The following is a 25,781-nucleotide window of genomic DNA, read 5'->3' on the forward strand; positions in this document are numbered from 1 at the left end:
GCCCTGTCCCAAATTCATCCTACAAAAGGAGAGTTACTTAGCTGTAGCACTATACAAACATCTTTCAGAGCACAGCAACTGTCCTATTAAAAAGCAAGTCATAATGAAGTTCGAAGAGCAGCCTGAAAATAACGGGCATTGACGGGAAAGAAAAGTTGCATCAATAAGTCCAATAGTCAATAGGACCACACAGAGCAAACAAGTACAGTCATTGACTGCCAGAATTTTGAACCCACCACAGAGGACTTCACTTAGACAGTGAAGCTGAAGGACTTAATTCTGAATAAATTTGTGGTGTTGTGACCTCCTTTTTTTTAGGGAGTGTTTATTTTGTGCAGCTCACAAGGGTACATCAGAAGATCAAAGCTTTTCCTGAAGACTAGAAGGGATTAGATCCCATAGAAAGTACCTGCAAGTGCTTTTCTACAAGGAAGGGAAAAACAACAATAACACAACAACTCAGACTCCTCCTATCAGTTCCCTAGGCAAAACATGTTACTTGAAAGAAAAGTAGTCCTATTCTGTGCTGCAAACACTACAGCAAAATAGAAGCCTTCCAGTATTTGAAGCTTACAGTGCATATGTTTGTGCCATTGTACTGGCTTCTTGCTTAGAAGTATCTTAGTTTAGACAAAGGAATGGATTCTTCTTTTCTGTGGGAGCATGCAGCTTTGTCACACAGGATGAACATATATCTTGATGTATGCATTCATATCTGTATGAATGTGTATCTGTTTAAGGGGAATGATTTCTGGAAATATCTTTCTTTTCATTGCCACCTCCCCAGGCCTGCATGCAAAGTGCAACAAAACAAAAGACACCTAGGAAAAGGAGCACATCAGCACTGCACAGGAATTTGGACGCGGTAAGCTCTTAGCTCTGACCTTGACACTGGGCTTGCCAAGTCTCTGCATCATTTCTCTCATTGTTGGGAGGGAGGGAGGGAGGGAGGGAGGGATGACGGCATTTGAAAAACCTCATTATATTGTTACCATGATGATAAAGGTGCTGATAAAGGTTACAAAAGAGTTGAGGGCACTAGACAAACAGCATTACACCCTTTCTTTTGGGGGCCACAGGAAGTAGGGTACTGGCAGTAGAAATCAACCAGCCCTCATTTAAAAAAAAAACAAAAAAAAACCAACAAAAAAAAAAAAACCACTACCAAAATAACTAAAGTAGTTTCATAATTTCAGCAAAGATCATATAGTGACAACAGCAACAAACATCCAGAGTTCAAATAGCAGAGATCAGTCTTCAAGATATAAATGAAGCAGAAGTGCTCTTTATCTCACAGAAGTCTTGGTCAGCATCTTGCCCTTGCCAAGCTCCCTATCTTGACCTGCTAGGTCACTTCTAACCTCACTTCTGTTAGCTGTTAGGGTATTCTTTCAGGTTATTCTTGAGTTTCCCTCATTTGGAATTCTCTGATTCCCATTTCATGGGGATAAATCTCACAAATCAGTTGGTATAACTGACTTAAACCAGCACTAGCAGGGGGACAGAGGAGAAAAGTCAAACTCCAAAGCCTCCAAATACCTCAGCCACCTGGAGGGTCCTTGTTAAATCTCACCTATTCCTCAGAAATTTTTTCTGGCTGTCTCCCCCCTCCCTCCCTCCTCCTTGTTCTCTGTAAGCACGTAAGAGTTATGAAAGAGGAGGGAGGGAGATAAGTGCTTTAAGCTAAGAGGCAGCATATGCATAAGAATGAATGAGCATGAGCTGATCAGCAGTACATTTAGTCTTGCAGTTGCAAGACTATTTGTAACCATCAAAAATGGGTTTAAAGACTAAAATTAAATTCATTTTAAGAAAAAATGTGATCAGTTGATTAAATAGATTATATAACAGGATAGCAGGAAACGCATACCCATGGCCCAAGGTATTTATTTCAGCCTCGTGTTATAGTAAGGTTTGTGAAACCTTGCTTAGCTGTTACTTTGCGCCTTGCTTTCTGTTTAGATTGTCTGTGAGATTTCATTAAGGCTAGTTGAGAAGCTGAAGGAAGAGAAAGACAGATATAAGGTACAGTGGCCAAACAGCCTTGGAGGGAAGTTAATCTTCCAGCACAGAAGACAACAAACAGTGTAGCCCATAGTCCATTCCTCCTATGTATTAAAAGGCAGAGCTGATATCCCTTCAGACCTGCATCCTTTGTTCAATAAATAGGTAAACTAGCAATGCTATACTCATTTTATTAGCAGCAACATCCTCATTTACTGGCCAAAACATCAGTGCTAATTTGGTCCAAAAACTGTGCTAATAGACTGTTTTTAAGATTACATACTTGAAAGTGTTTCATTTAGTCTATTCAGCACTCCCATACCCCTAAGATGCTTCAAGTTTCTTCTCCTAGCATGTGATATATGCATAACTCCCATAAACAGTGATGAAAGTACATCAATTTAAAAAAAAAATTAAAAAAACCCCAAACTTAACAAGTGCATTGCTTGATTAAAACCTCCACACTTGTCATTTGCCACAAGAGAAACGTTTTCTATCTAGCATCAACACTTCAGTATCAAAAGCACTGATTTCACCCAAGGTCCTGGGCATGAACCTAACCTTAAGCACCTATATTTGAAAACAAGCTTTTACCTAAATTAGCATACTAGAATATTTCATACAAACAACATCTCACCATAGAGTTATTTTTCCAAGACTGCAGGTACTTAAAATGTCCATACTTCAAATTTACCTAAACACTCACAGTAAGTGAATGGGGTGAGGAACAAAACCCAAAGGCATAATACATTCCTTAGTTTTAAAACAGTATCAAGTATAATTAGCCATATGCTTACCTAGTGCAAGTCCCTGTAAATGCAGTGAAGTAAATCCTATGACTTAAAGGTTTTGCCTAATGTTTCTCTCTAGAAGACATTAGCTTTAAATTTTACAGGTTCTGACAGACTCCACAAGGGCTCTACTTTAGGAGGCATAGAGTGAGCTACAGAGCATGCTCAGCTGCTCATTTCCCACATTGCAGAGGGCCAGTGAGCTTTGCTTTCAGGTTCCAGCTGCCCCAGGTTAGAAACACCACAGCTGTGGTGTATAAGAAGGCTTGAAGACCTAGCAAAATGTTGAAGAAAGGAGTATGTATGATGTCTGTCTCCACATCACAGAGTCTCTAATATCTCCTGTCCTTTAGCCTTTCTGTATCAGTCTACACCCTCCAAACAGGAATTCCTGAGACCTCTCCCCATTGCAGTTCATTTGGAGCAGCCCACCCTATAGACTGCTAATGACTCCCTTGGCAGCTGTATCTCAAGTGCCTCTTTCTACAGCCTTCCCCAGTTTTAGTGGTGACTCTCAAGAACTTTTCAGACCATCCTCAGCAAATGCCGGCAGGATAGCATCTTCCACTTTCCCTGCGCTGCCCTACTTGAGCAGCCTCCTTTCTTCAGGCTCAGTCTCCACAACCTGTCCTGGGTAACCAACAGGTCAAAGTTTTCCAGCAAAACACTCCTATGGCCCATTGCTGCCTTCAGAGTTTGAAGCTCATGTGGCTGTGCATGCTGCTGAGAGCACATCCAAATACACTCAGCCCAAATACTACTCCCCCAGCACTGGCAGTGATTTATTTGCTTGCTCTTTATTTGTCTTTAATGAGCTACCTTTGTGTTTCCACCTTCTGAATTAGAAGGCCTGTCCATTTTAACTAAGAGCTGTTACATTTCATATGTATTTAAATTCAATTTAGGGAGAACAAGCTGTTCAGTGTACATTATTCTGTGCTGCAGCAGACACACTAATTTTGGAGTAGATCATTTCTATTAACACATAAGAAAGGTTTGGTTCTTTATTCATTTATGTAGTGCTTGATATGCACTAGAAGGCCTGAACAGAATGGATGGCTATAACAACAAGAAAAAAAATAATTTCAACACTGTCAAGTGGGTTTAATAAATCTGGACAACTGCATTTTCTTTGAGTCTACCTTTCCTGTTTGACTTTTATTACTTATTTACCTTGTCAGGTCCAAATGAACAGAAAAGTGTTGGAATACACATGAAAAACTGCTGCCTACCATCACAGAATGAACCTTGTATTTATAGAAACCCAGCAAGACCTTAGCTTGTTTTAAATCCTTTTCCTTACTTGTACAGCCATCATTCAACCCCGGGAGCGAAACGGAAATAAAACATATTGTTAATTTTAACCATATTGACATCAGCTTGCTAAGAATTCCTTCAGCAAATTACTGTCTTCTATAATAGTCCAGAGGTGGAAAGAACCTGAAATTGAAGATCAGTGAGGTGAAGACTTAAAAATCTGTTTCACTTGACTCAAAGGAGTTAAACAGAGTGCAAAACTCTTCTGAAATAAAAGGCTTTCTAATGCCAGGAGGTAAAAGGCTTACAAATGGAAATAAAATTATGATTTTCCATAACCTTTAATGAAGCATTTAGCAAAGGTTGAAGTGGTCACACAACTTTCTACAAGATACATAAAGTCCACATTTGTTGTAATGAGCTATTCCCATGCTTACTACTGACACTCGGTATATAAACCATACATGTGTACAGCTAACGATCAGCTGAGCACATCACTAGTTATTCTTAAAGTTTTCCTCTTTTTTCTCTCAGTTTCCCATTTCTGTAAGCTTATCTCGGTCTTAGTCTCCAAGGCAAATGCTTTGGCTGAAATGTTTCTGAATCATGTTGAGAAAGAAAAGCAATGAAAAGGGGTCAAATATCAGCGCATTCTAGCAGGGATTTTTAGCTAACTCAGGCCTGATCAATATAAGGCAATAGAGCTTAGCATCTATTTGGATTATTGTTCAGAAGTCAGAAAGTACTAGTTCGTGACTCTGCCAGGAAGTAAGTACATAATCTAAAAGTGCTCAATCTACCTAATAATGTAAAGCAACATGATATATATGTGTTAAGTCACAACCTTGACCACTGATTTCATTCATAATTCAAAGATCTCAGAAAACATCAGAGAAGAAACTCATACTGAAATTCCCACAGACTCATCACCATTAACTTCAGGGCAGAAATTCATCCTAAATATCAAACTGTGCCTTTAAGGCACATCCTATGGAAAGGGAATTATGGCACTTCATTGCCAGATTCCCTGTGGAACTTTTCCAAATATTGGATGATGTTGCAAGCAAGGGATAGGGCTAGGCACCTACCCTTCCAATGGGAGCTCTGTCTTACCATCCAAGTACATTTCAGTGTATCTGTATTCTCAGAAGTTCAGGAACTGCTGTTCCTGTTGCACCTGAACACAGCAAGGGGAGAAAGAGAGTAGGATTTTTGCCTTCCTCTTCCACTCTGCTCATTCAAAGGTCTGTAGGGAGCAGCAAAATTCTCAAGTCTTATCAGGAAGAGGTCAAGAAATAGAGCTAGGGAGTGCACCTCAGCCCTCCTGCCAAGATGTCTGGAACTGTTAAAATAGATTACATGAAAACAAGACAGAAACAAGAGACCAGGCATTAGACCGTGAAAGGATGTCACTTCTCAGTAAGGACATGGTTGCCAGTAGGAAGATCACAGATGATGCTGAAATAAACTTTGCAAGGGAGGAAGAGAGTCAGGAAGATTTAATATTGTTAGAACAGGTTATCAAGACCATAACTGGATATTCCTGTAAGTAGTCAAGAGGATTCCTCATCTAAAGGTGTAAAACAGCTGCCAGAATTCAGCTTCATCTTCCACCACCTCTACAGCAATAGAAGAGTACAGCTTCTTTCAGAAAAGGAATGGATATAACTGAGAGAAAGTGACTAGCAGTTGCTGAATTTAAAAAAACAAGATGCACTGTATAGCTATGCTTGGCAGCAGAGAAATAGAAAAAAATAAAAATGTTGGGAAAAAAATTAAACCCTAATACCAAGGGCTTAGATGTTTACCAGTTGCAATGGTGCAGCAGTTAGCAGTGAGTCAGAGCAGTCTCTGGTTGTCACCCTTCATTCAGGAAAACTACTGCTCAGGCAGAACACAAGTTTCAGTCTTCCTGTGATCTTGTGCTATGCAGAAGCAATACAAGGACATGGGAAAGTTAAATCGCTCTTAATTTTATACTCTTCATTCTAGTTAAGCAGAAGAGGTCACAGGGATGTTAGGACTGAGCAATGTACAAGCAAGACTTAGGAAGCTAGGGGAGAGGTAGCCTTTTGGCCCCCAAAATTGTCTTCATATAAACACAAAGAGAACATATCACAGTAACAGAGGAGCCCAAACTGTTTCATATTAATTGTTTGATAATTGACAACTTACTTTTTTCATACTTGAGCTACCTTAAGCATCTCCACAGGGTCATTCAACTTATCTAGTGTTCATTCCTGCCACAGACATTCCCTTTCTCACCTTATGTTCCCAGAGGTCCCTTGCAAACTGTAGCTTTTTTTAGTAGTTGCCAGAAAATACCATGCAGAGCATAGCCAGTTGATCAGTGGGGACTGCTTCCCTGCTAATCAAGTGCTACCTGTTACCTGTCATTTTCAGCAGCTGATTTGTGGTGTCTGTTTTTCAGGCGCTGATGCCTTCCCCAGTTCAGAAGTCAACTAAGTAGTTGCTTTAGCCAGAGACAAGCCTTTGATCTGCCCTGGTTTAATCCAACACCTTCTGCACTTGCAGAAGCCAAGAAGCTGTACCTCCGGTCTGGAACTAGCAGGAGTCTGAAGCTGGTATTTTGCAAAGAGACAAAAAAAATTGCTCTGCTACTAAGCAGTAGCACGTTTCTCTGCTGATACCAGGAGCTGGCAAAGGAGATATCTTTTAGCGGAGGCTGTGGGAAAGTTAGAGGACTGAGAAAGAGAGATAGGCTTATGTGAGAGTGAAGGGGGTACAGTCTAGTATTAATTGGTTCACATTTTAGCAGCCAACCCTGTCGCTTGACCTCTGCATCCCTAGTAGATTTTGTTATATGAGCTGCATGATATTCTTTCCAGCTCTTTCAGGACTGGCCCATAGCCCCAGTAAACATTAGGGTGTATTATAATGCTATCTTTTGACTGAGATGTAAATCTGACTCTAATTGCCTGTGGTCATTAAAGCTTGCAAAAGTAGGAGCAATATTTCCAGGTGTCTTGGCCACACTGTCTTATTGGGAATGTTAGTCTGCCTTTCTTGCTTCACGCACAGTTCTTTGTTTTGTTTGAAGGGATCTGCTACTAGATCAGACTTTCTCATTTCCAGGTATGCACTGTAACAAGAAAACAGCATTACAAGCCTCAGGCCAAATTAGCCATTAGTTGCACTTGGCAGCCAAATAAAGAAAAATATTAAAAATTCTGTTATTTGCATAGCCTAATTAGTATTAGCTTATTGCACCTAAAGTAGCATATGCTTGCTCTTCTAGTATCTGATCCAAATCCTATTCTGGATTCACAAAATACAGGCACTGCATTAACTCAAAGAAAAGTCCTCAGATTCAGAAGAGAGATTCAAACCACTTGAATAAGGAGCCCTGATTCCTTAAATAGCTGAAGAAAGAGAGACATACCACACGGCCAAGGCAACAAGAGCTACAGGATCAATCACTTTGCATTCCTAGTTTTGTCCAGTGCCAGGTTTCAGGCTTGGAAAGTGTCTTAGCTCCCACTATTCCTATAGCTAGCTAGCAAGGGCATATCCTGGGAAAAAGTAGAAATGGACCTGAGTTCTCTCAGACTGGAACTAACCAGTGCTATGTACTCCACCGCTGGATCTTTGAAAGGAAGCGACCGAAACTGCTGTGCTCTGTGCTGACTCTGTAGTGCCCATCCATATGGGTTAGGTGGATTTGGAGCACTGTGAATGGATCGAGCTCCTCTGGGGACTTGCACCTCTTGCCTCACAGATGAATCACGGCAGTGCTTGGGAGCCTGGCTGCTCAGCTCCATGCAGCTCTCTGTCTGTTCAAGCTCCCAGGGCACCCCAGAGTCCCAAATGCAGATATCTGTAACACTGATTAGAGAGAACAGCCTTTCTGTATTCCTGCCTTGAAAGCAGGCACCTGCACTTCAGCCAGCTACTACTTCAGAGCCAGTCTCACCCTTTATCCTTGATCCATTTGAGAGGTGTATTCTATATAAGTTATTTTAAAGGTATACATTTGTTTGCTGCAATCATATTTAGACATTGTCTGTGCTGAATAAAGCAGTCTCATGCCTGTGACTCACTGATGCACATCTGGGTAAAGACCGGGGCTGTTTTCTGCTGCAGAGACAGGTTTGACATTCAAAAGGAAGTGCAAAAGAGCACGTGACAGGATTTAGCCAAACAGTAATAAGACTCACCTGAACATATACATTTTTTAATTGCTAAATAAGAGATGTTCCACAACAGTTAATATTTTTGAAAGGGATAATTCATTCCATTCATAATAGACTTAATTGTACTCTGATTGCTCACACCTGGCTTTTTTTTTTTTGTAGAACTTCCCCCCCCCCCCCCCCCAAAGCATTTTCAAAGCATAGATTGGGCCTTGTGCCAGCTATAGTATATGATTCAAGCCCTGAAATAAATGGAATGGGATTTGCAGAGCCAGCTCTAGACATAGACAAAGTATGCAGTTGCTGGGGCAGCTGCCTGCTTTGCCTCTGCCAGAGACCTGCCACAGCTACTGCCAAGGAAAAGGCTGTTGTGAGGAGGCTGATAACTATTGCTCATCCCTCTTGCAGAAGCAGTCATGGCCCCTTGCCCTAGTACAAGCGGGAGCACCAAGCCTGCTTCTTCATCCCAGCACTGCCCCCTCCCCTGGCAGGAATGGCTTGGCCCTCACCAAGCCCAAGCTCATCCCTGGAATGATGAAATTCAGCCTGGCCTTTACCTCTGAGTTCTTTTCTGGTTCCTGCATTATTTTGGATTCAACTTATTAATTGGTGTTTATCTAGTTTAACCTGGTATTCAAGATAATGAAATAATTTTCTTCCTGTCAGCCAGTCAGAAATGTAACCCCAAACAAATCTGAGAGTATAGAGATGTTTTTATACATCTCAGGGCTGTCATCCCTAGATATTCTCCTTTCTAGCCTGATTACTTGAGACCCTCTGCTCAAGTGACCCCACCAGAATCTTCCTCTCATTTTCTCTTTATTATAGTGCTTAAAGTCCCATCCTGAGATACAGATTCATTATACTGCATGCTGTGCCCAAAAATCATAAGAGATTTTCCCTCCCTGGATAAACTGATAGTTTAAATAGATGAGAGCAAGTCCAGTGACAGAGAAGTGAACTGATTTGCTCCAAGTTGGGATCCATTGTTTATTTGACATACCCAAGAGTCTAATGTAACAGTTCCTGGCATAGATAAGTGTCTTTAAAATGAATGCAACATACCGTAAGACAACAGAAAATCTGTTCTTTGTAATGGAAGACACATACAACTAGAAAAAATCAATTGCAAATAGCCCCACAGAGCTCACAGAGATGGGCTAAGATAAGCTTTACGGGTATACAAGAGATAAAGTCTATGCCAACTAACCCAGGCAATTTCACTGAGTTATTTCATTAGAGTTACAGTCAGTGATGAATAACTTCTTCACTAAGAGCAGAATTTAGCCAAAGGAATCTAAATCTACGACAGGCAGGCAGAAGAGGATTACTTGACTGGGTTTCTGAGCAGTCAGAAGAAAAACAATTTCTGAACTGAAGTCTAGTCTCTTTTTTTGTTTTAATGAATTCCTTCTTCTAACCTAGCAAACTGTGTTATGCAAATGGCTCAGATTATACTCTAGGGCAGTTGTTTACATGCATATTTACCAATTCTCTAGACAGCAGACTTCTGAAGCAAATCACTCAGTGCTTAGTTATCTCAGCAAAAGGGACGTAGAAATCTATCCACAGTAGAAACACTCATTCTCTTCAGGGGTGAAAGATAAGGGTTGGGTGGACAAACCAGAAGGAAAATCTGAGGAGACATAAAATACTCATAATTTCTATTGATTTTAGCCACCTGGGAGCATCTCCTGGGAAAGTATCTGTAGATATTATCTCTGTAATCATAGTATTCTCAATTCAAAATACAAGCGCTCTGTTGCAGTGCATTTATATTACAAACACATGACAGTGTTGCAGTGATAAATGGATTGCTAGTAGAGATTAATGACAAATTTATTAGCTGTATCAGGTTCTGAAAGGTGGGACTGACTTCTGTCATTGGCAGTACTGGTTCTATTCTCACAAAAGTACCAGTTTACTTGAATGCCACTGAAGGGAGTAAGATTTGGAAGGGCTGAGACCCATTATTAGAATAAATCTATTGACAATAGCCATTTTGTAAAAAAGCAATTTAGGAATAAAAGACATTTAGGAACCTGGGATATTTTGGAACAGTTATCTGCAGTTTCAGGCAGCCACATACTCCATCTTCTAAGTAGTTTTCTATCTGCTACTCTTATTGGAAGGCTGCTTCAGAATCATGTTGTTCTATCATTAGCAGTTCTTCTAATTTCCAACAGAAAATGTAATCATGGCCAGTCTTATTGACTTGTTCTTATGCCAGCATTTTTCTTTAGACAAAATAGTTTTCCCCCCTCCCTGTTACGTTTAAAAGGGCAGCCATATTCCTACTCAGTCTTTCTTTTCTTGGTCTAATCAACACCGGCTTTGCTGTTGAGTTCCCTTTTCAAGATACTTCTTCATTCTCATAAAAAGCCTAAGATCTATTGGATATAATTTAGCATAACCATTTAGGGTGAAAGGAATATAACATTTCAGACTTAAATGATAACTTTATTCTACTTACTATGTAGGACAAGTGTCATTTTAAAAAGATGTCTAACAATTATAGTTCTTTCAGATTCTCTAGAGGTCCCAGACAGCTGGACAGGTGGAATTGTACAGACCAAAGTCTTTGCACAAAAGAATTGTTATTCTCAGTAATCTTAATTCTACTCATTATTCAGTACAATTTTATTCACACATTCACATGCCTGCTTACAGACACCATGCTAGATTTTGGAAAGGTGTGAAATATACATACAAGTACTGCTAATATCTGCAGTAAAGATGTTCATCTACTTAGAAAAGTCCTCTTTTGTTGTGCGTTCCTGGATGACAAAATGATTCAGTGATTACCCAAAGCTGCCAAAGTTGGAGGCTCCAGGGGAGACTGTGGAAAAGTAGGGAAAGAGTTACGCTGGTGATAAAGGACTTGCAAGGCAATTTTTAACGTATGCACATGGTAGCTTGAGCATCTATAGCACTTACTTCCACATTAGGAAACAAAACTATTTTCTCCAAATTTGTCTCATTAAGATTCTTAAAAATTGACTTCTAGAGACATAAGTCATCTTGGTCAGCTATTTACTACTGGCTACCCAATGTGTTCCATATTGAAACAAAGCTTTGTTCAATGCACTCAGAAAGGGCAGCTACAGAGGTGTGAAGATTGTCTGAAGTCAAACACTGAAAAAGGGATAAAAATGGACCTGCTGCTGGCACATTGGAGCAAAGCACTTATGATAGAAAAAAGTAAGGGAAGATGATTCATGGTGGCCTGATTACATTAGAAACAGCTCTGGTTCAGCTAGTGGGAGAAAAGAACCCAAGGGAAACGTAGTGAAGGACATCCCCATCAATCTGATATCTTTTTTCTTATGTATGGAAAACCATTCCTCATGAAAACTGGATTCTGCCATCATACAAAAACTCATCATCAAAACTAATGTCTTAAAGAAGTTGTTGGCTGTTATCACTGACAGCATTGGACAGTCGTTATTATACTAAACTTCACGAAACAACAAAAAACATATAAGCAAGTATAGTTCCAGTGGGAAATGTCTACATACATCCGTATAATTTGACTACCTATACAGTATATTTATGTCTATTGCTTCTCACAGGAAATAACAGAATGCATTTAAGCAATATATAGAGTACCAACTGTCATTAAATTACATTGCAAATATGATCTCTAACCCTTGAAAAGAGTGACCGTCCTTATTCTATGGCAATAATTTATCTGCTCCAAGAAATTCAAGCTAGCTTATGCTTTTCAGAGTATGCAGATGATCATCTTCCCAAGTAGGAGACTCAAAATGAAATATTATTAACAATTTATGATTATTTCCATGCAGATACAGAATGACTAATTCCTATCATATTTTTCTGTAGTTGCAGGAGGGAGTGTTTCTGCACCTGTTTCTCTTCCCCCAAATCTAATCATCAGTAAAATTGTACTCAGCCAGCTGTTAAATTTCAGAACCATTAGTATATTTGATGCATTTAAAGACTGACAAAATATGAAGTCATATACCATAAAACAGTGCAGCATCAATACCAAAAGAAATGGTCCCCAAGTTGGCCAAGCGCCACATTATCAGTTCTGGTTTTTGCTGCAATGCCAACTAAATTCAAACCAAGGCTGAATATTCTTATACAAACAAAAGCATCCAGTTAATCTAATAATTAATGTTAGCAAAAGTTTGGAAGAATGTGGAAAGTTTCCAGGGATCCTTTTTAGAGCTTAATTCAATTTTAAATTTATGTAAAGGCTAATGTAGGGAATAGCTTAGCTCATGTCTATTTCCCGTGGCACTATTTACAGAGTGTAAGGCACCTTAGCATTTTGAGAACGGAGAGCTAATTAATACATTTAGTCACAAATCTTTACGTTTTCCTGATATACCTGTGCATCAACTGCCTTTTGTATGAATGGAACATAATTTGTATTTGGCTACACATGTATTTGAAGACATCATCAAACAAAATCAAACATTGCAAGTAGCTCCAATACTACCACAACTGTTCTGTCAACATGCCTAATACAGTGATAATTATCCATTCAGATATTTATAGTCTAAGCATGAAAGTTTAACTCTTAGGCTTTATATACTATTTACCACATACATTTCCTGAAAATAATGGTGTTAAGTACTTGAAGTACATATATATGTATATGCACATACACACGTGTACATATACATACACATTTACACCACAAAAGGTTGCTCCCACATAGATAGATAAGCAGGGATAGATAAATAGCTAGGTAGGATAGATATGAAGAACTGGTAGCATTAATGAGAGCTGAGATCATCCAACATTTTTCATTAACAGATTGCTTAGCACTTTGCAAAATTTTAACTATATCAGTTGTAATGTTCCATGCCATATTTTTATGTTGAAATGACTTAGACATTTCTGAAATTATAACAAAAGGGGAAAACTGTTGTTTTACTCAAAGACAAAAAGTAATGCATGATTTTTCATTAAGAAGCCCTTTCACCTGCATGGTTTAGAGCAGGGACTTAAAATACTGCAGGGAAGCCTTCCAGTGTATCAAGAATTTATGCTATAACATTTTTATAACCATATATCCAAAGTCACACACACATTAAAAGCCTCTCAGAAAGTTCATACATGGTTAACAGAGACATATTAGAGTTTGGCAACTGAATCTCCTGTAGGTTCAATCTCAGCTAAGTGTGCTCATGCCCAGAATTTCCAAGACCGAGCAAGGCTTTCTCCCATGACTCTTCTTAACAGTTGAAGCCTGCTGCAGTGTCACGCTTCCCGAGAGGGGACATGGAGACAGGCCTTCACCTTCAGCATTATTGTAGCTGATTCTGAGGCAGCAGGAGGAGCAAGTGGTTATACCAGAAGCATATTGCCTGAGTTGTTGAGCCAAAAACACAGGAAGGGATAGATGGGGACTGTGGTAACCAGGCAGAAGAGATGGGGTGGGGGGTAAAGCTGGAGTTGAAGAGAAGTCATAGCAGGAGTTTGTTAGAAAAGTGGGGCAAAAAAGGCTGGAAATGAGCAGAGGAAAAAGGGTGGATTTTTGTGCCAGACAAGGAGAGCCAGAAAGACGTTGAGAGGTCCCCAAGCCAGCAGGTCTTTTGCCAGTGAAACCACCCTCTCTTAAAATGTTTTAAACTGAGCCCACAGAGCAATATCTCTTTATTCCTATACTGTCAGAAAATAGGTATAAAAGGTGTCATCATCTTCTCCTCTTTTCTGCCTGATAGACATACCCAACCTCCTTAAACTTCAGTGTTAGCATCGGTTTCTGCACTGTTGATCTACTTATGCAATCCCTGCAGATTACCCCAGCTGGGGGTATGCATGGTTCCATATGGCCCTGTTTTTCAATTAGGAGATTAGATTTAAAATATTCGTTAAGATATATTGTTACAGTCCCTGCAGCAGTTCTACATTATTTAGTGCTGTGGTCATAGATAGTTCTGGATCATTCCAGGAATAGAACTGCCACCTCCTCACAGAAATGGATTATTTGACATTTTTATCAGCTCCAGCCTTTGTTCCATGGAGATGACAGCCAGTTACCTACTCTGGCAAGACTGGTAGGAAAGTAGGTAGAGAGCATAGCTGACAGCATCTCGCAAGTCTGTGATGCTAAATCAGCATCACAGCCATGTGCTTTTTCTGTAAGGACATGCTGTGGAGGTAGAGTCGTGACAGTGTGTTGCAAGGTGTCCCTGTATTTCTTCCAGCTTGCTCTGCCAACATTTCATCGGGGCTTACTAGTGTTTATAAAGGCATACCCTTAAAATAGCTGGATGTTGTTAATAGAAGCAAAAATAGCAGCTCTGTCTTAACTTCATATTGGGGCAAAATAGTGCTAAATTGAGCAAGTAAAAAAAATCATAATAGCACAGCTCAGGTTAAGGCTGACAGAATTTCTCCCTATAAAGTCACAGCCTTTTCAAATCCCCTTCACTTCAGGTCACTTTTTTAAAGAGCACTGGCTTTAAGCTAAAATCAGACCAGGACACATTCTTCCAGCTCTACAAAAAAATCCTTCTTGCTTTAGTTGGGGCAAGATTTTGGGTGACTTTTGCTCAAAGATTGCTGAAGTCTATTCACTAATCCCTCCATTCACAAGCTGAGAAAGGAGCAACCATGAAATTCTTTATCAGAAAAATATATTACTTCAGAAAAAGCATTCCAGTTTTCACTGGCATTTGTAAAATCATCATGTATATTCTTGCATGAAAAGAACAGTATTTTTGAAGACTAGCATGTGAGCCAGGGACATTTATACATATCAAATGCTATGAATTTTACTCACCTATAAAATACGAATGGGGAGTACACAGTGCATTGTGTTTACTTTTCTCATGACGTTATTTCTTAAATAGACAAAGCAGTCCCTACGAGTCTATGCCAGGCATAGTGAATCAATCATCTTCTGCCATCAAAACTGATGAATTGCTAGTTGTTCTTCTCTAGACAGTGAAATAAAGTGTTGATCGTATTTCACAGACTTATTTAATTTTTTTTCTAATTGGATATTGGTCTATAGGTATCTTTTGTGATTACTGTCAGATGAGCCACTGACAATATTTGAAGTAACATGCCGCATGTTCTAGGACAAGACACGTGGAACAAGGAAACACAAGCTATTACAACAGTATGCTCAAGATTGAACCTCACCTGACATCGGAGTCTGTCTCAATCACATCAGTGAGAGATAACAGAAGCTGTGTAGGAAGAAAAGGAAAATGAGTTAACTTTATCATGCTACAGTGTAATAAAAAACCCATTTTAAAATCTGATAATCTAAAATAGGTTGTTATCAGTTTGTTGGGACTGATATTTTTCCTGTAGTAAACTGTACTGTTTGTATATTGTAACTATACTGTTTGTATATTGTAATTATACAATATTACCTTTACATAGAATTATTATTTTTAAATAGTTGCAAGTTTCTTGCAACTGTTTTTTGAGAAAGGAAACAACACAGTGACTAAACAGAGAGCATTTTCCATTTTGTTTTCCTTAAAATTTACAATTGCCTTAGAGGAAAGCTCATACATGTTTTGATGATTTCTAATTTGCCAATGATAAAACAATATCCCATGCAAATTGTGAAAGCTGACTAATTTCCATATTTGTATATGAGGCAAATAAATCTTAGAATCACTAATTATTTCTCAACCTTGCACATGAGAATTTGATTAGACTGACTACAACTGACACTGATTATCTGAGGATGTTATTAAATCCTCTTGGAGAACTTTTGTAAACCAGGACTCGTAATGTTTAGAGCAGAGAGCTTTTCTCTGTATTAGCCCACTTATGGAACAATTACACAGGACTTACTACCAAAAGGATGTCAGGAAAAATGCTGAGCAAACAACTAAAATAGAGTTCACACCTCTCCCCTCTCTATCAGAACATCTCACAGCCTTAAAACTTTTTGCCAAGATAATCTATAACAAAGCTATTTGCTATATTGCTTCCTATTCCAGTAGGAAGTATGGGATAGGCTAGATTAACCTGCACGGAAAAGAGCTGGTAAGAGATCTGAAGGCAGCAGAGATTTCTCTCTGCTCACATGATTTCTTTGCTCCAAGAACCATGCTTTAATTAAATTTGTGGGCATGAGAAGCCAGGCAATGTTTTAATTTCATCCATCTCAAAATCTGTGTGTGTTGATATTTCATTAGAAAGCTACTAGAGAGGGCTTATCTGTGAACCAGAGAGAACTATGCAAAATGCACTGGTTTGAACAAACTCCAATTGTTTTGAAGAAATCTTTGTCTGAATTCTCTGATTTTGTTCAAAATTCAGATTTCAAAGAGCTTATCTTTGGGAGCAGTTTCCAATTTTGCACCTAAAAAATATGTAGATACCAAATGGAAGGCCAGACTGAGACCATTTTCAAATCTGTATTCTTAGAGTGGACTATTGTACTGTCACCAATAGTTGAAAATGAAAATACAGAGTGAAGTACCACAGCATTGGTATGTACTAAATAAATAGACACCTATTCATTATGAGGCTTACAGTTTGTTTGACAATATCAGGAAAGCTGTGAGACATACATAATCCAAAATAATACTGACAGCTCACTAAAGAACCAACAGTACTGAGGTACTACAGATTTCAGAGATTTGTCCTCACCTCCACTTTCATTTTAAAGCTGGCGTTGCTGTAAATTAACGTAATGAGAAGACCTAAACCTCAGGCCATGCCTTATTCTATGTCTTCCCTGAGTGTCTTCACACACTTAATCCAACTCTGCCATGGAATAAGTTAAAAGATACTTGAAAGGGTCCTTCATTGTTCAATGAATAACACAGTGGTGCAACTAAAGTAATGTGATAGAATTCACATAATGCTTTTCCTGAGTTTCCTCAGATGCCTTAAAGAGCATCATCTTGCTGTCTGTAGTTCTTGACATGAAGCTGTTCCCAGGGCTAGCTTACAGCAGTGCCAGGAGAATCAGCAGTGTTTTCTGTAAATGTTGAGATTCTCTGCTGTTCTCTGTAGTACAACAATTGCTCCTGAAACGGGTCACTGTATGCAAAGACATGTTCACATAAACATCCTGAAGGTCACTACTTTGCAGTACCCACCAGTAATCAATGGTGAATACTGGAAAGTAGGATTTTCTGCATGTAAAACAATCACTGACCATATGAAAGCTTATGCAAATGTTTGGTTAATAAATATGAATTTATTTGAGTGAGGAAAAAACTGATCTTTTATTGTGTTTATCCTTCAGGGCATATTATGTTGCATTTCAGATTTTGCAGATGAAGGCAACAACATTGTATGGGTTATTCTCTGTGGTCAAATCCTGTAATCCTTACTCAGATTTTACTCAGGAAAAACTACCTTTGACTTGAGTGAGAATTTGCTTGAATAAGGACTGAAGAGAGTGTTCTGAATCTTATCAGTATTGCTTGATGTTAATGTTGGGCAACAGTTCTCGTTGCTAATTTGCCTGTCTTGTTGGCCTTTCTCTTGGGCTCTGGATCTGCTTTTGCTGTGTGTTATTCATGGCTTATATTGCTTGTTCAGATTGCTTCTCTTTGTGCTTTTCATTTCCAACAAACATTTTGCAGCTATTGTTCTGCTGCTGGTAGATGTGCATGGAACCTGGTATGTGGAACTTGAACCTCAGCCCAGATTTAATTAAAACTATTAAACATGTTCTCACCATGGTGCTCAGAAGAAATTTTGCTGGCCCTCTTCTGATGAAGTATAAATTCGTTTGATCTGATGCTTTCGCAGTGCAAAAATATGAGAGCCTGATTTGCAAATTTTTAAAGCGAATGCTTCTCCAGTAAAATCAGTGGAGTCGCACCCATTTACTGCCATGATATGATCAATCCTAAAAACCTATTCTGACCTACAGCAAATGTCATGCAAGAAAATCACTAAATGTGTGTGCTGGAACATGACCTTGTTTTGTAGATTTAACACTGCATTAAAGTAAGCTATTCTGAATTTTAATAATTATAAGTACCAAATTATGCCATAGGCTACTAATATGCAACAAATCTAGCTAGGTTACCACTCGGATGTCTTATGAGCCATACCTAGCCATGGTTTGTCCTCTATTCATGCTGCAGGGTACGAAATTCCTGGGTGCCAACCTGCCTATGGCAACCTAGAATTCTCCAGGGCAGGCTCGCAAAATCTTCACCTACTCTCTGGGACAGGTAACTAATAAGTGATGTTTTGTGAAGTTATGCTTTCTTTCTAACTTTCTGATGTCTGTAAAAATGTTTCATTTCTTCACGTCAGTCTGCGGTCTCTCATCCTTCAGTTGTGCTACATTTTCTGAACTCGGGGAATAACAGCAGATCTGTTTATTATAGTACTCTAGATGCTTGCCTCAGCCAAGCCTGTAAAAATTATTATTAGCATGTATAACAACTGAAAGTTGTTTAAGAAGCTGCAGAATCCACAGCTTCCTACTATCAATTAATGTTTTTTTCTGGTGAAGTAGTTCTAACAATTCAGATGCTTGAATTCCATTGTTGTTACCAGAGTTATCTGAGCAGTTTACCTACCTTTCTTAATTGCCAGTGTTTACATATTCTTCAGATTCTTTCCTTTATTAGGTTTACATTAATCTTCAGTCTTCCGAAGGAAGGTTTTTGTCACTGTTACAGATACAGAGATGGTGAAAGGATGGAGGAGTTATGACTGATTCTAGTTTACATTCCCATGCAGCACATAGTATAAGTTTAACTAATGACTCATTTTTCCGTATTTTGCTTAGATTTTCTTCTCCTTTTCCTTTGAATTTACCCTTTGTTCTTTGTTGCTTGACATTATTACAAGCTGCAGGTATGTAGAAGAAACATCATTCACTAATCCTATAGTTTTCACTCAAATATGAAATATTGTAATATATTTCCAAGTAGGAAATTAATTAGATAAAAATAATGATATAATAAGCTTTAGAGTGCCTTCTTTCAGTCTTTCGATTTTCTGTAAATAATGTTTGTGAATTTTCACCTTAAGAACATTGCTACTGTTGGAAAGACATAAGTAAAATTCTTCAGTATTTTTTGGCATGACATCTACTCTCTACAGAGTGAAAACACAACAATCTTGGAGAAGTGATTTAAATTCCTGTTTTGCAGTCCCTGGGGCTCTGCACGTGCATTCTATTTTTACCTGGTTTTAGATGAGGCAGATACAAGAATAGCTTTGTTCTGCTGCTTGTCCTTGTTAAAGCGAGGAGGTGACCGGTAAACCCAAATATAAACAGCACTTGTACAGTTTTTTTTTTCAAAATGCGAAATGTTTGACCCTGATTTCAATTTGATTGAATATTTGGAAGTCTTTTAGAATCAGAACAAATTTGCACAGCCATAGTGTAATCACTGAGTTTGATCATATGTGGTGTTTTTAAAAAGATGCCTGTGAGGCAGTTCTGAGTCTTGAGATGACATTTAGTAGGCTTTCTATATGGCTCTTTTTTTAAAAAAAATTCTTTTCTTACTGTCACTATCCACTTGTAGTCCTAATTTTCAAATGAAAATAAGCTTACTCTTATAGAGGAAAATACCACAACTTATCTCCAAGTACTCCAAAATTTAAAGTGCAAACCCAGGATTTCAGGTCAGGGGATTTAGCCATTTCAGAAAATAAATGGACTGAGATTGAAAGATGAGTCTCATTTTTTCCCCTACTTTTTAAAAAGCTCAGAAGGATCTAATTTTCTTAAACATATTTTAGTGTTTCCTGGGTGCTTACTTTTTTCCTTCTTGTTTATTGGTCCAAATCTTATCCATAGTGGTTCAACATACCTAGATTTAAAAAAAATATATCTGGAGACTTGTTTTTCAATTATATTTGAAAACACCAGCTTGCTGAAGGAAGCAAGAACAGTTGTTTGTGAAAGTGAAAGACAGTGAGTATGACAACTGTCAGCACTTACAAAATGAGGGTAGATTCTATTTTATCCAGCCTAGTGCACCTTAATCTTAAAAAAATTGATCAGAAAATGACAAAAAGCTCCATTAAAAAAACAAGTCTCAATTCACCAAGAATGTTAGTGGTCCAATTAGAGGGCAAAAGATTGTAGGCTGTGTTTAGGTAGTTCATATCTCAAGGTACAAGAGGAAAGCCTGTGGAAAATGAAGCTGCTTCATCACTCTGCATGGTTCTTCAGGGTGCTATATCCCAAGGCTAGATGCAAGCAGGGGGCTACTGGGTATCCTTTGAGGAAGCACGGTGCATACTGCTTTTCACATCGGCACAAGCACCTCTTCAGACACCTATCTGCTGCCTGATTTGGCTGTTGGGCGTTTGCAGAGAGCTCTCTTATTTACTGGCTTATTCCAAAAGCTACAGGAGAGCTAATGTCAAGGTGCTGGACTCCTAGAGGGAGCTTGACGGAAGGGAATCCTGTTCCTTGTCCTTTGCTCTACACCCCCAAAGACAACAAAACAGAATCTTATACTGGAAAGCCAGTTCAGCTGAGTGAGCAGGATAAAACAGACTTGGCTGGACTAGTAAATCACGAAATTAGGTTAGGAGGAAGGTTGTATGAAATGATGGCACAACATGGTGAGCAGTGGTGAACTTGCTAGAGGTGAACTCATTTAGACACTTGCAGAATAGGAGACTTCTCAGTTAACAAGTCCTAAAAGTGTGATAGAACGTATAAAACAAGGTAAGGCTCAAAATAATCAGCCAAAGATGACAGATGGCAATTTCTTTCTCTTTTTTCTTTTCTTTTCTTTTCCCTGTAATATTAAGTTGATCAAAGAGCTGAGGATCATTTATTACTGTAGGAAAATTAAAAATACCTTGAAATATTCAGGCAAAATAAGTTCATTCAGATAAAAGCTGGTGGTTCTCATCGTTCCCATTCAACACATCATACATGAGTCTCTGTGTAGTAATAGTTTCCCTCAGAATCTAAATCACATGTGCACTGCTGAGAAGTTGGGTGTGTCAAGGCTAAGGTATATTATTTAATCAGCTTTGCTGTTTGTATCTACACATCAGTGACCTAGTCTACTGGCTAAAAACCTTCCTAAAAGTCTGTAGGGTTCACTTCTGTGGCATGTTGCTTTAGTATTGTCACACAGCCGTGTGTGATGGATGAACTCAGTGGTAAACAATAAAATTGCACCAATAGCTACTAGAAATATCTGAGAGGTCAGTGCTATGTCTCATTCTAAGCAGCAGCAGCATTATCTCCTACACTGTTTAGTAATAAGGTTTGGCAAGCACTGACTTTTTTTTAGAGACACCTACATATTCAAGTTAGGGATATAACACAAGCTCTTTGTATGACTTCTGTCACAAAAGAGGATCAGAATACAACTGTGACCAGAAATAATTAAAACGATAATTCAGTAATTCATTCAGTGCAGGCAATATACATTGTTTATAAAGGAAAAAAAAAAGCAGTGGCATCTGCAGTTCTTCCTCCCTCCAGAACCAAAATGAGTCCCTTGAGCCAGACACAGATAAATTCTAAGTCAAAGGAAAGAGAAAAAGACTGGGAAAGGAAGAAAATAGCTAAAGTGAGAACAGAGATGATAACCTCTGTCTGTCAACTTATGTCTGGATACTTTATACACAATGAGATAGGGTCCAGATTCTTTTCCTGGTACTAAAGCACATTTCTATACTACCCCTCCCCCCCTCTTTCAAGTTCAGTCCTCTAAAAGAAATGGTAAGATATTTTTCAGTTTGCTTCTGGGCAGTGGGCTTCACCCATTCTCATTACATGTTGTGTTACAAATAAACCGCACAATCCAGAACAAACCACATTCCTGTTTCAACACTGCTTGATTCAGATGAATCAGGAGAGTAAACAGACAAAAGCAAAAGCAAGAAAAGTTTAATAACACAATTAAAATAGAACTTTATAGGCTTGTGAGCTGATGTGGCAGGCTGTCTTCAGTAATTTCCAGAGGGAGTGCTTATCCATGACTACAAACCAAAGCAATCTAGAAGCTGGTCACTAGAAGGTGTAAGGAGAGGTGGTGCAACCGAAGAGTGCTTGCTGAATTGCCTGGAGAGCTCTCTTTGTCTTCCAAGTCATAAATTGAAGTTTACCTCTAATTTTGCTACCTCCATTTCTCAATACCTCACTTTTTTCCCCCCTTCCTTCTCATCACTGCTTAGCAGTCTGGATTCCCTAGTGAGATGCAGCGCAGACTGCTAAGACTCTGCCAAACATTAAAAAGCAGTCAATGTCTGCTCAACAGCTTCAAATCATTTTCTGTGCGAGACAGCCCCCCCAGTAGCCTTTGTTATAGCAAGATAAAGTACTTGTTAGTCAGCCCTTTCTCCTGCTTTTCTTATCCTTTTGTACCTTGCAAATATGTAACTCACCATTTTTTCTAGCCAAATGCTTTATGCATACCTATCAGCCTCTGAATGCTAGAAAACATGGGCACTTACAGAGATGAGCCTGTTTCCAGAGTCATGTCAAGAGCAGAGTCTGGGGAGCAAACAATGTGAAGATCCAGTCCCTTCTGGAGGGCTGTTGGTGGCATCCTGGGAACGATCAGTATGGCTATGTTTCTGGTGTCTTGGAAAAACGCTGGCTGAAGTGTGCCACACCAGAAGTTAACTCCCTTCTCTCCCAGCTTCACCAGCTGACTCATTTCACAGGTGCTCCAGAGCACTAGGCCACATTTGGACAGTGAGAACAACGTGGATTAGGGCATGAACATAAGCAGTGTTCTCCATTACCATGAAAATATAAATTTACTCTTCTTACCTCCTGGGAATGAATCAGGAAACGTATTCCTGATTGATTTGCAAGGTTTTTTTTCTTCTCTTGCATCTTTTCTCCCACCTATTCACCCCTTCATTTTCCTGCAACACAGAAAAAAAAAATTGAGTGGAGACAGTCTTTATTCAAACTCCCTTAGGATTACTTACCAAACCTAATAGTATGTAGTTAATGGTATGTATTTAAGTCACTGATTCTAAGAAGAGTCTACCAGGGTGAGCTGAAGTCAGTCAGTCCTCACAGATTTTAGGGAGAGTCTAATAGAGGCACTAGAAGACAGACTGGAAGATGGCAGAGATTATAACAGTTTCTGCTATTTCCACTGTTTCACACTACTTAAGTCACCTTTGAATTTAGGCACAAGTGTCACAGTTTTTTTCTGTGCGCCGCCTTCATTTCTCACATACAGCCAGCTTGGCTTCACTTAGGTATTTAACCTCAAAAGCATCTCAGAAGCAAAACTGGTGATGTTGTTAATAGGAAATGGAAATGCATTTTGAAGACTCCAGATCCAAATCAAGTCAACAGAAATGTTAAATCAGTCCTCAGAGATCTGACTCAACTCCTCAATCTCTGTGCAGCCGTGTACCAAGTGTAGCGCTGTGCTAGCCAGCGCAGCTGCATGTGATACGCCGTGCATGTCCTGATTTATACTTCTAAGATCCTTCCTCTTCGTGAACTGTTCTGCACTCTGGATTCCCTGGTGCTCTGCAGAGTAAAATACTCCGTAGATGGAGGTCTGGATTCTCCTGTTCATTGTCATTTGCCCTTTACAGTTTTCAGCACACTGGGGGAATCACAATTGCCTGGTGAAGAAACTTCATTTAAAATAATCAAAACACCTTCAGTGTCTGTTTCTGAAAGCTGTAATTTTATTCATGGTGTTTTTCTTCAATCCATTCATAACCTTAGGTTATGGATAGTACCTTTAAATAAAGACAGTTTTAATGTCTTTATTATGAATACCTTCCAAAAAACTTACTGTGTTGCACTGACAACAATGTAATTCACTTAAAACAACTCAGTGTTGACAGCTGGTCCTCTAAGGGTTTTTTTGCATGTCAATATGTAACTGAATTTTCATATCTTAATCTCCTCATATTACAGTTAATATTGAATGCTGTTGTTGGATAGATGGGTCTGTGAGCTCCATATACTTGTTATAGAAGCCATCCCTGCTGCAACCAAGGACTGTTAGGTCAATATAGATAAAATGCAGTGCAGGGTTTTTTTTAATTAAGAGGTGCCTCTTTTCTGCCTTTTATGAATAAGAAGTCCACAAAGTTTAGACACATTTACCATATAATATCTCTTCCTTGGTCTGAATTTTTAATTGAGTGAAATATGCAACAGTCAGGTATTCACTTCCTGAGTAAGGAAAAGCTGCCTTCCAAAATCCAGCAATATTTATGTTTCAAGGTAACGGCATCAGCTCTCCAAATGTCATAAATGGACTCTTATGCTTAGGATCTGTCTCACAACATTTAGGACTTCAATTGCTAAGGAACTCCTTTTTTCTCCCCACCTCCCTTCCAAATTATTCTTTTATGTTTCTGAAAAATCATCCATCTTCCCTGGTCTAAATTCTGCCAGAATGCCTGAAACCTAAGTAACTTTTACTTGTTTTATGTGTCCGTCAGTCATCTGGAAACTATCTGAGCTCCAGATTTGGATCACCCACACATTTGTTCTGAAACATATGTACTGGCCTTCCCTCTCCCAACCCAAACCCAACTTCAGGTTGTTTATTTTGAACATGAGTACTGGAAAGAAAATTCAAATGGTTTAATACTTGCAAATAAACTCCAAAAGCTATATATATACCAAGGAAAAATATGCATGCAATCTGACAGGCAAACTGTTCATTCTCTGAAGTTTCATACTCTGAAGTAACAAACTTATTTGAAAGTAATGGAGAAATTCAGTGGATGTGCTGTAGTGAAGGAAAAATAAAAACCCAGACCTTGGTGAAAATCGCCAAAAAAAGGTGAACTGAATGAAGCGTGTGTGAGTCTGAATTTATGGAAAAATCTCTATTTTAGAACTTGGATATACACTTGCCTGGGCATTTTTTTGTACCCAAAATACAACAGCTGAATAAAAAAGAGCAGGAGCACTGGGATATGTGTACTGATCTAGGTCTGAGCATCAGGAATTTCTTCTGTTTCCCTAATGAAATGAATTTCAAGTCCACAGTTGGATTCTCAGTATGGCAACATATCTGGATCTAGACTAGGTAGTTTGAGCCCATCGCTTTAATCAGCTGGAGCAATTGCCAGGTTAGCCACAAAAACTACAGACAAGGAAGATAGTTTTACCATTACGCTTTCAAAATCATGACCCTGAACTTGTAACACGTAATAAAAAGCTTGATTAACACAGAAATCCAATTGCTGTTTCATTAACAATCTTTTCATTAATCTAGAAAATGCTTGTAAAATGCTTGCACTTCATTTCTCAGCAACTACAAATCTCAAAAACATTGCTGGAGGCACAACTTCAATGACACTGCTCTCCTCTCCAAGCTATTGCTCCTGGGGTGCATTACAGGTGGGGAAGGCAGTGTCCCAGCCCCTCCTCTCCCTCCCGGCTGACTGCCATCGTCTCTTTACTGCTAGATTCAATCCAACACTCAAAAACTAAAGCAGGGACGTAGGTGTTTACTGTCGCCAAGCCACACAAGCTGTCTGTTCCCCGAGGCCCACAGAAGCCTCGTGCTGCCAGGCTTTCCTTTCGCTCTCCTTCCCAGGAGCAAGTGCACAAACCTGGCCCCAGGCTCTTTCAGTCCTCACCTCCCACACCACGCCACTGCTTCTGCTTTTCATTAGCGGTCTAAATCCTCATGTCAAGGCCAGGGTCATAAGCAGTCCC

The 25,781-nt window shown here is 39.1% G+C and overlaps 1 protein-coding gene and 1 long non-coding RNA gene across 2 annotated transcripts in view; both read left to right on the plus strand.

Annotated features, from left to right (window-relative positions):
* Nucleotides 1-25,781, plus strand: part of BEGAIN (brain enriched guanylate kinase associated) — a 151,429-nt gene that overhangs the window by 56,717 nt on the left and 68,931 nt on the right. Inside the window, exon 3 of the mRNA XM_064512070.1 lies at nucleotides 18,265-18,354. Coding sequence (XP_064368140.1) covers nucleotides 18,265-18,354 — 90 coding nt within the window. The remainder of the gene's footprint in view (nucleotides 1-18,264; nucleotides 18,355-25,781) is intronic.
* Nucleotides 786-15,571, plus strand: LOC135328448 (uncharacterized). The gene is made up of 2 exons (XR_010389320.1): nucleotides 786-865; nucleotides 15,204-15,571. It is a non-coding gene; the product is annotated as an uncharacterized LOC135328448 (long non-coding RNA).

This window comes from Dromaius novaehollandiae, chromosome 5 (genome assembly GCF_036370855.1).
Source record: "Dromaius novaehollandiae isolate bDroNov1 chromosome 5, bDroNov1.hap1, whole genome shotgun sequence".
Lineage (NCBI taxonomy): Eukaryota > Metazoa > Chordata > Aves > Casuariiformes > Dromaiidae > Dromaius > Dromaius novaehollandiae.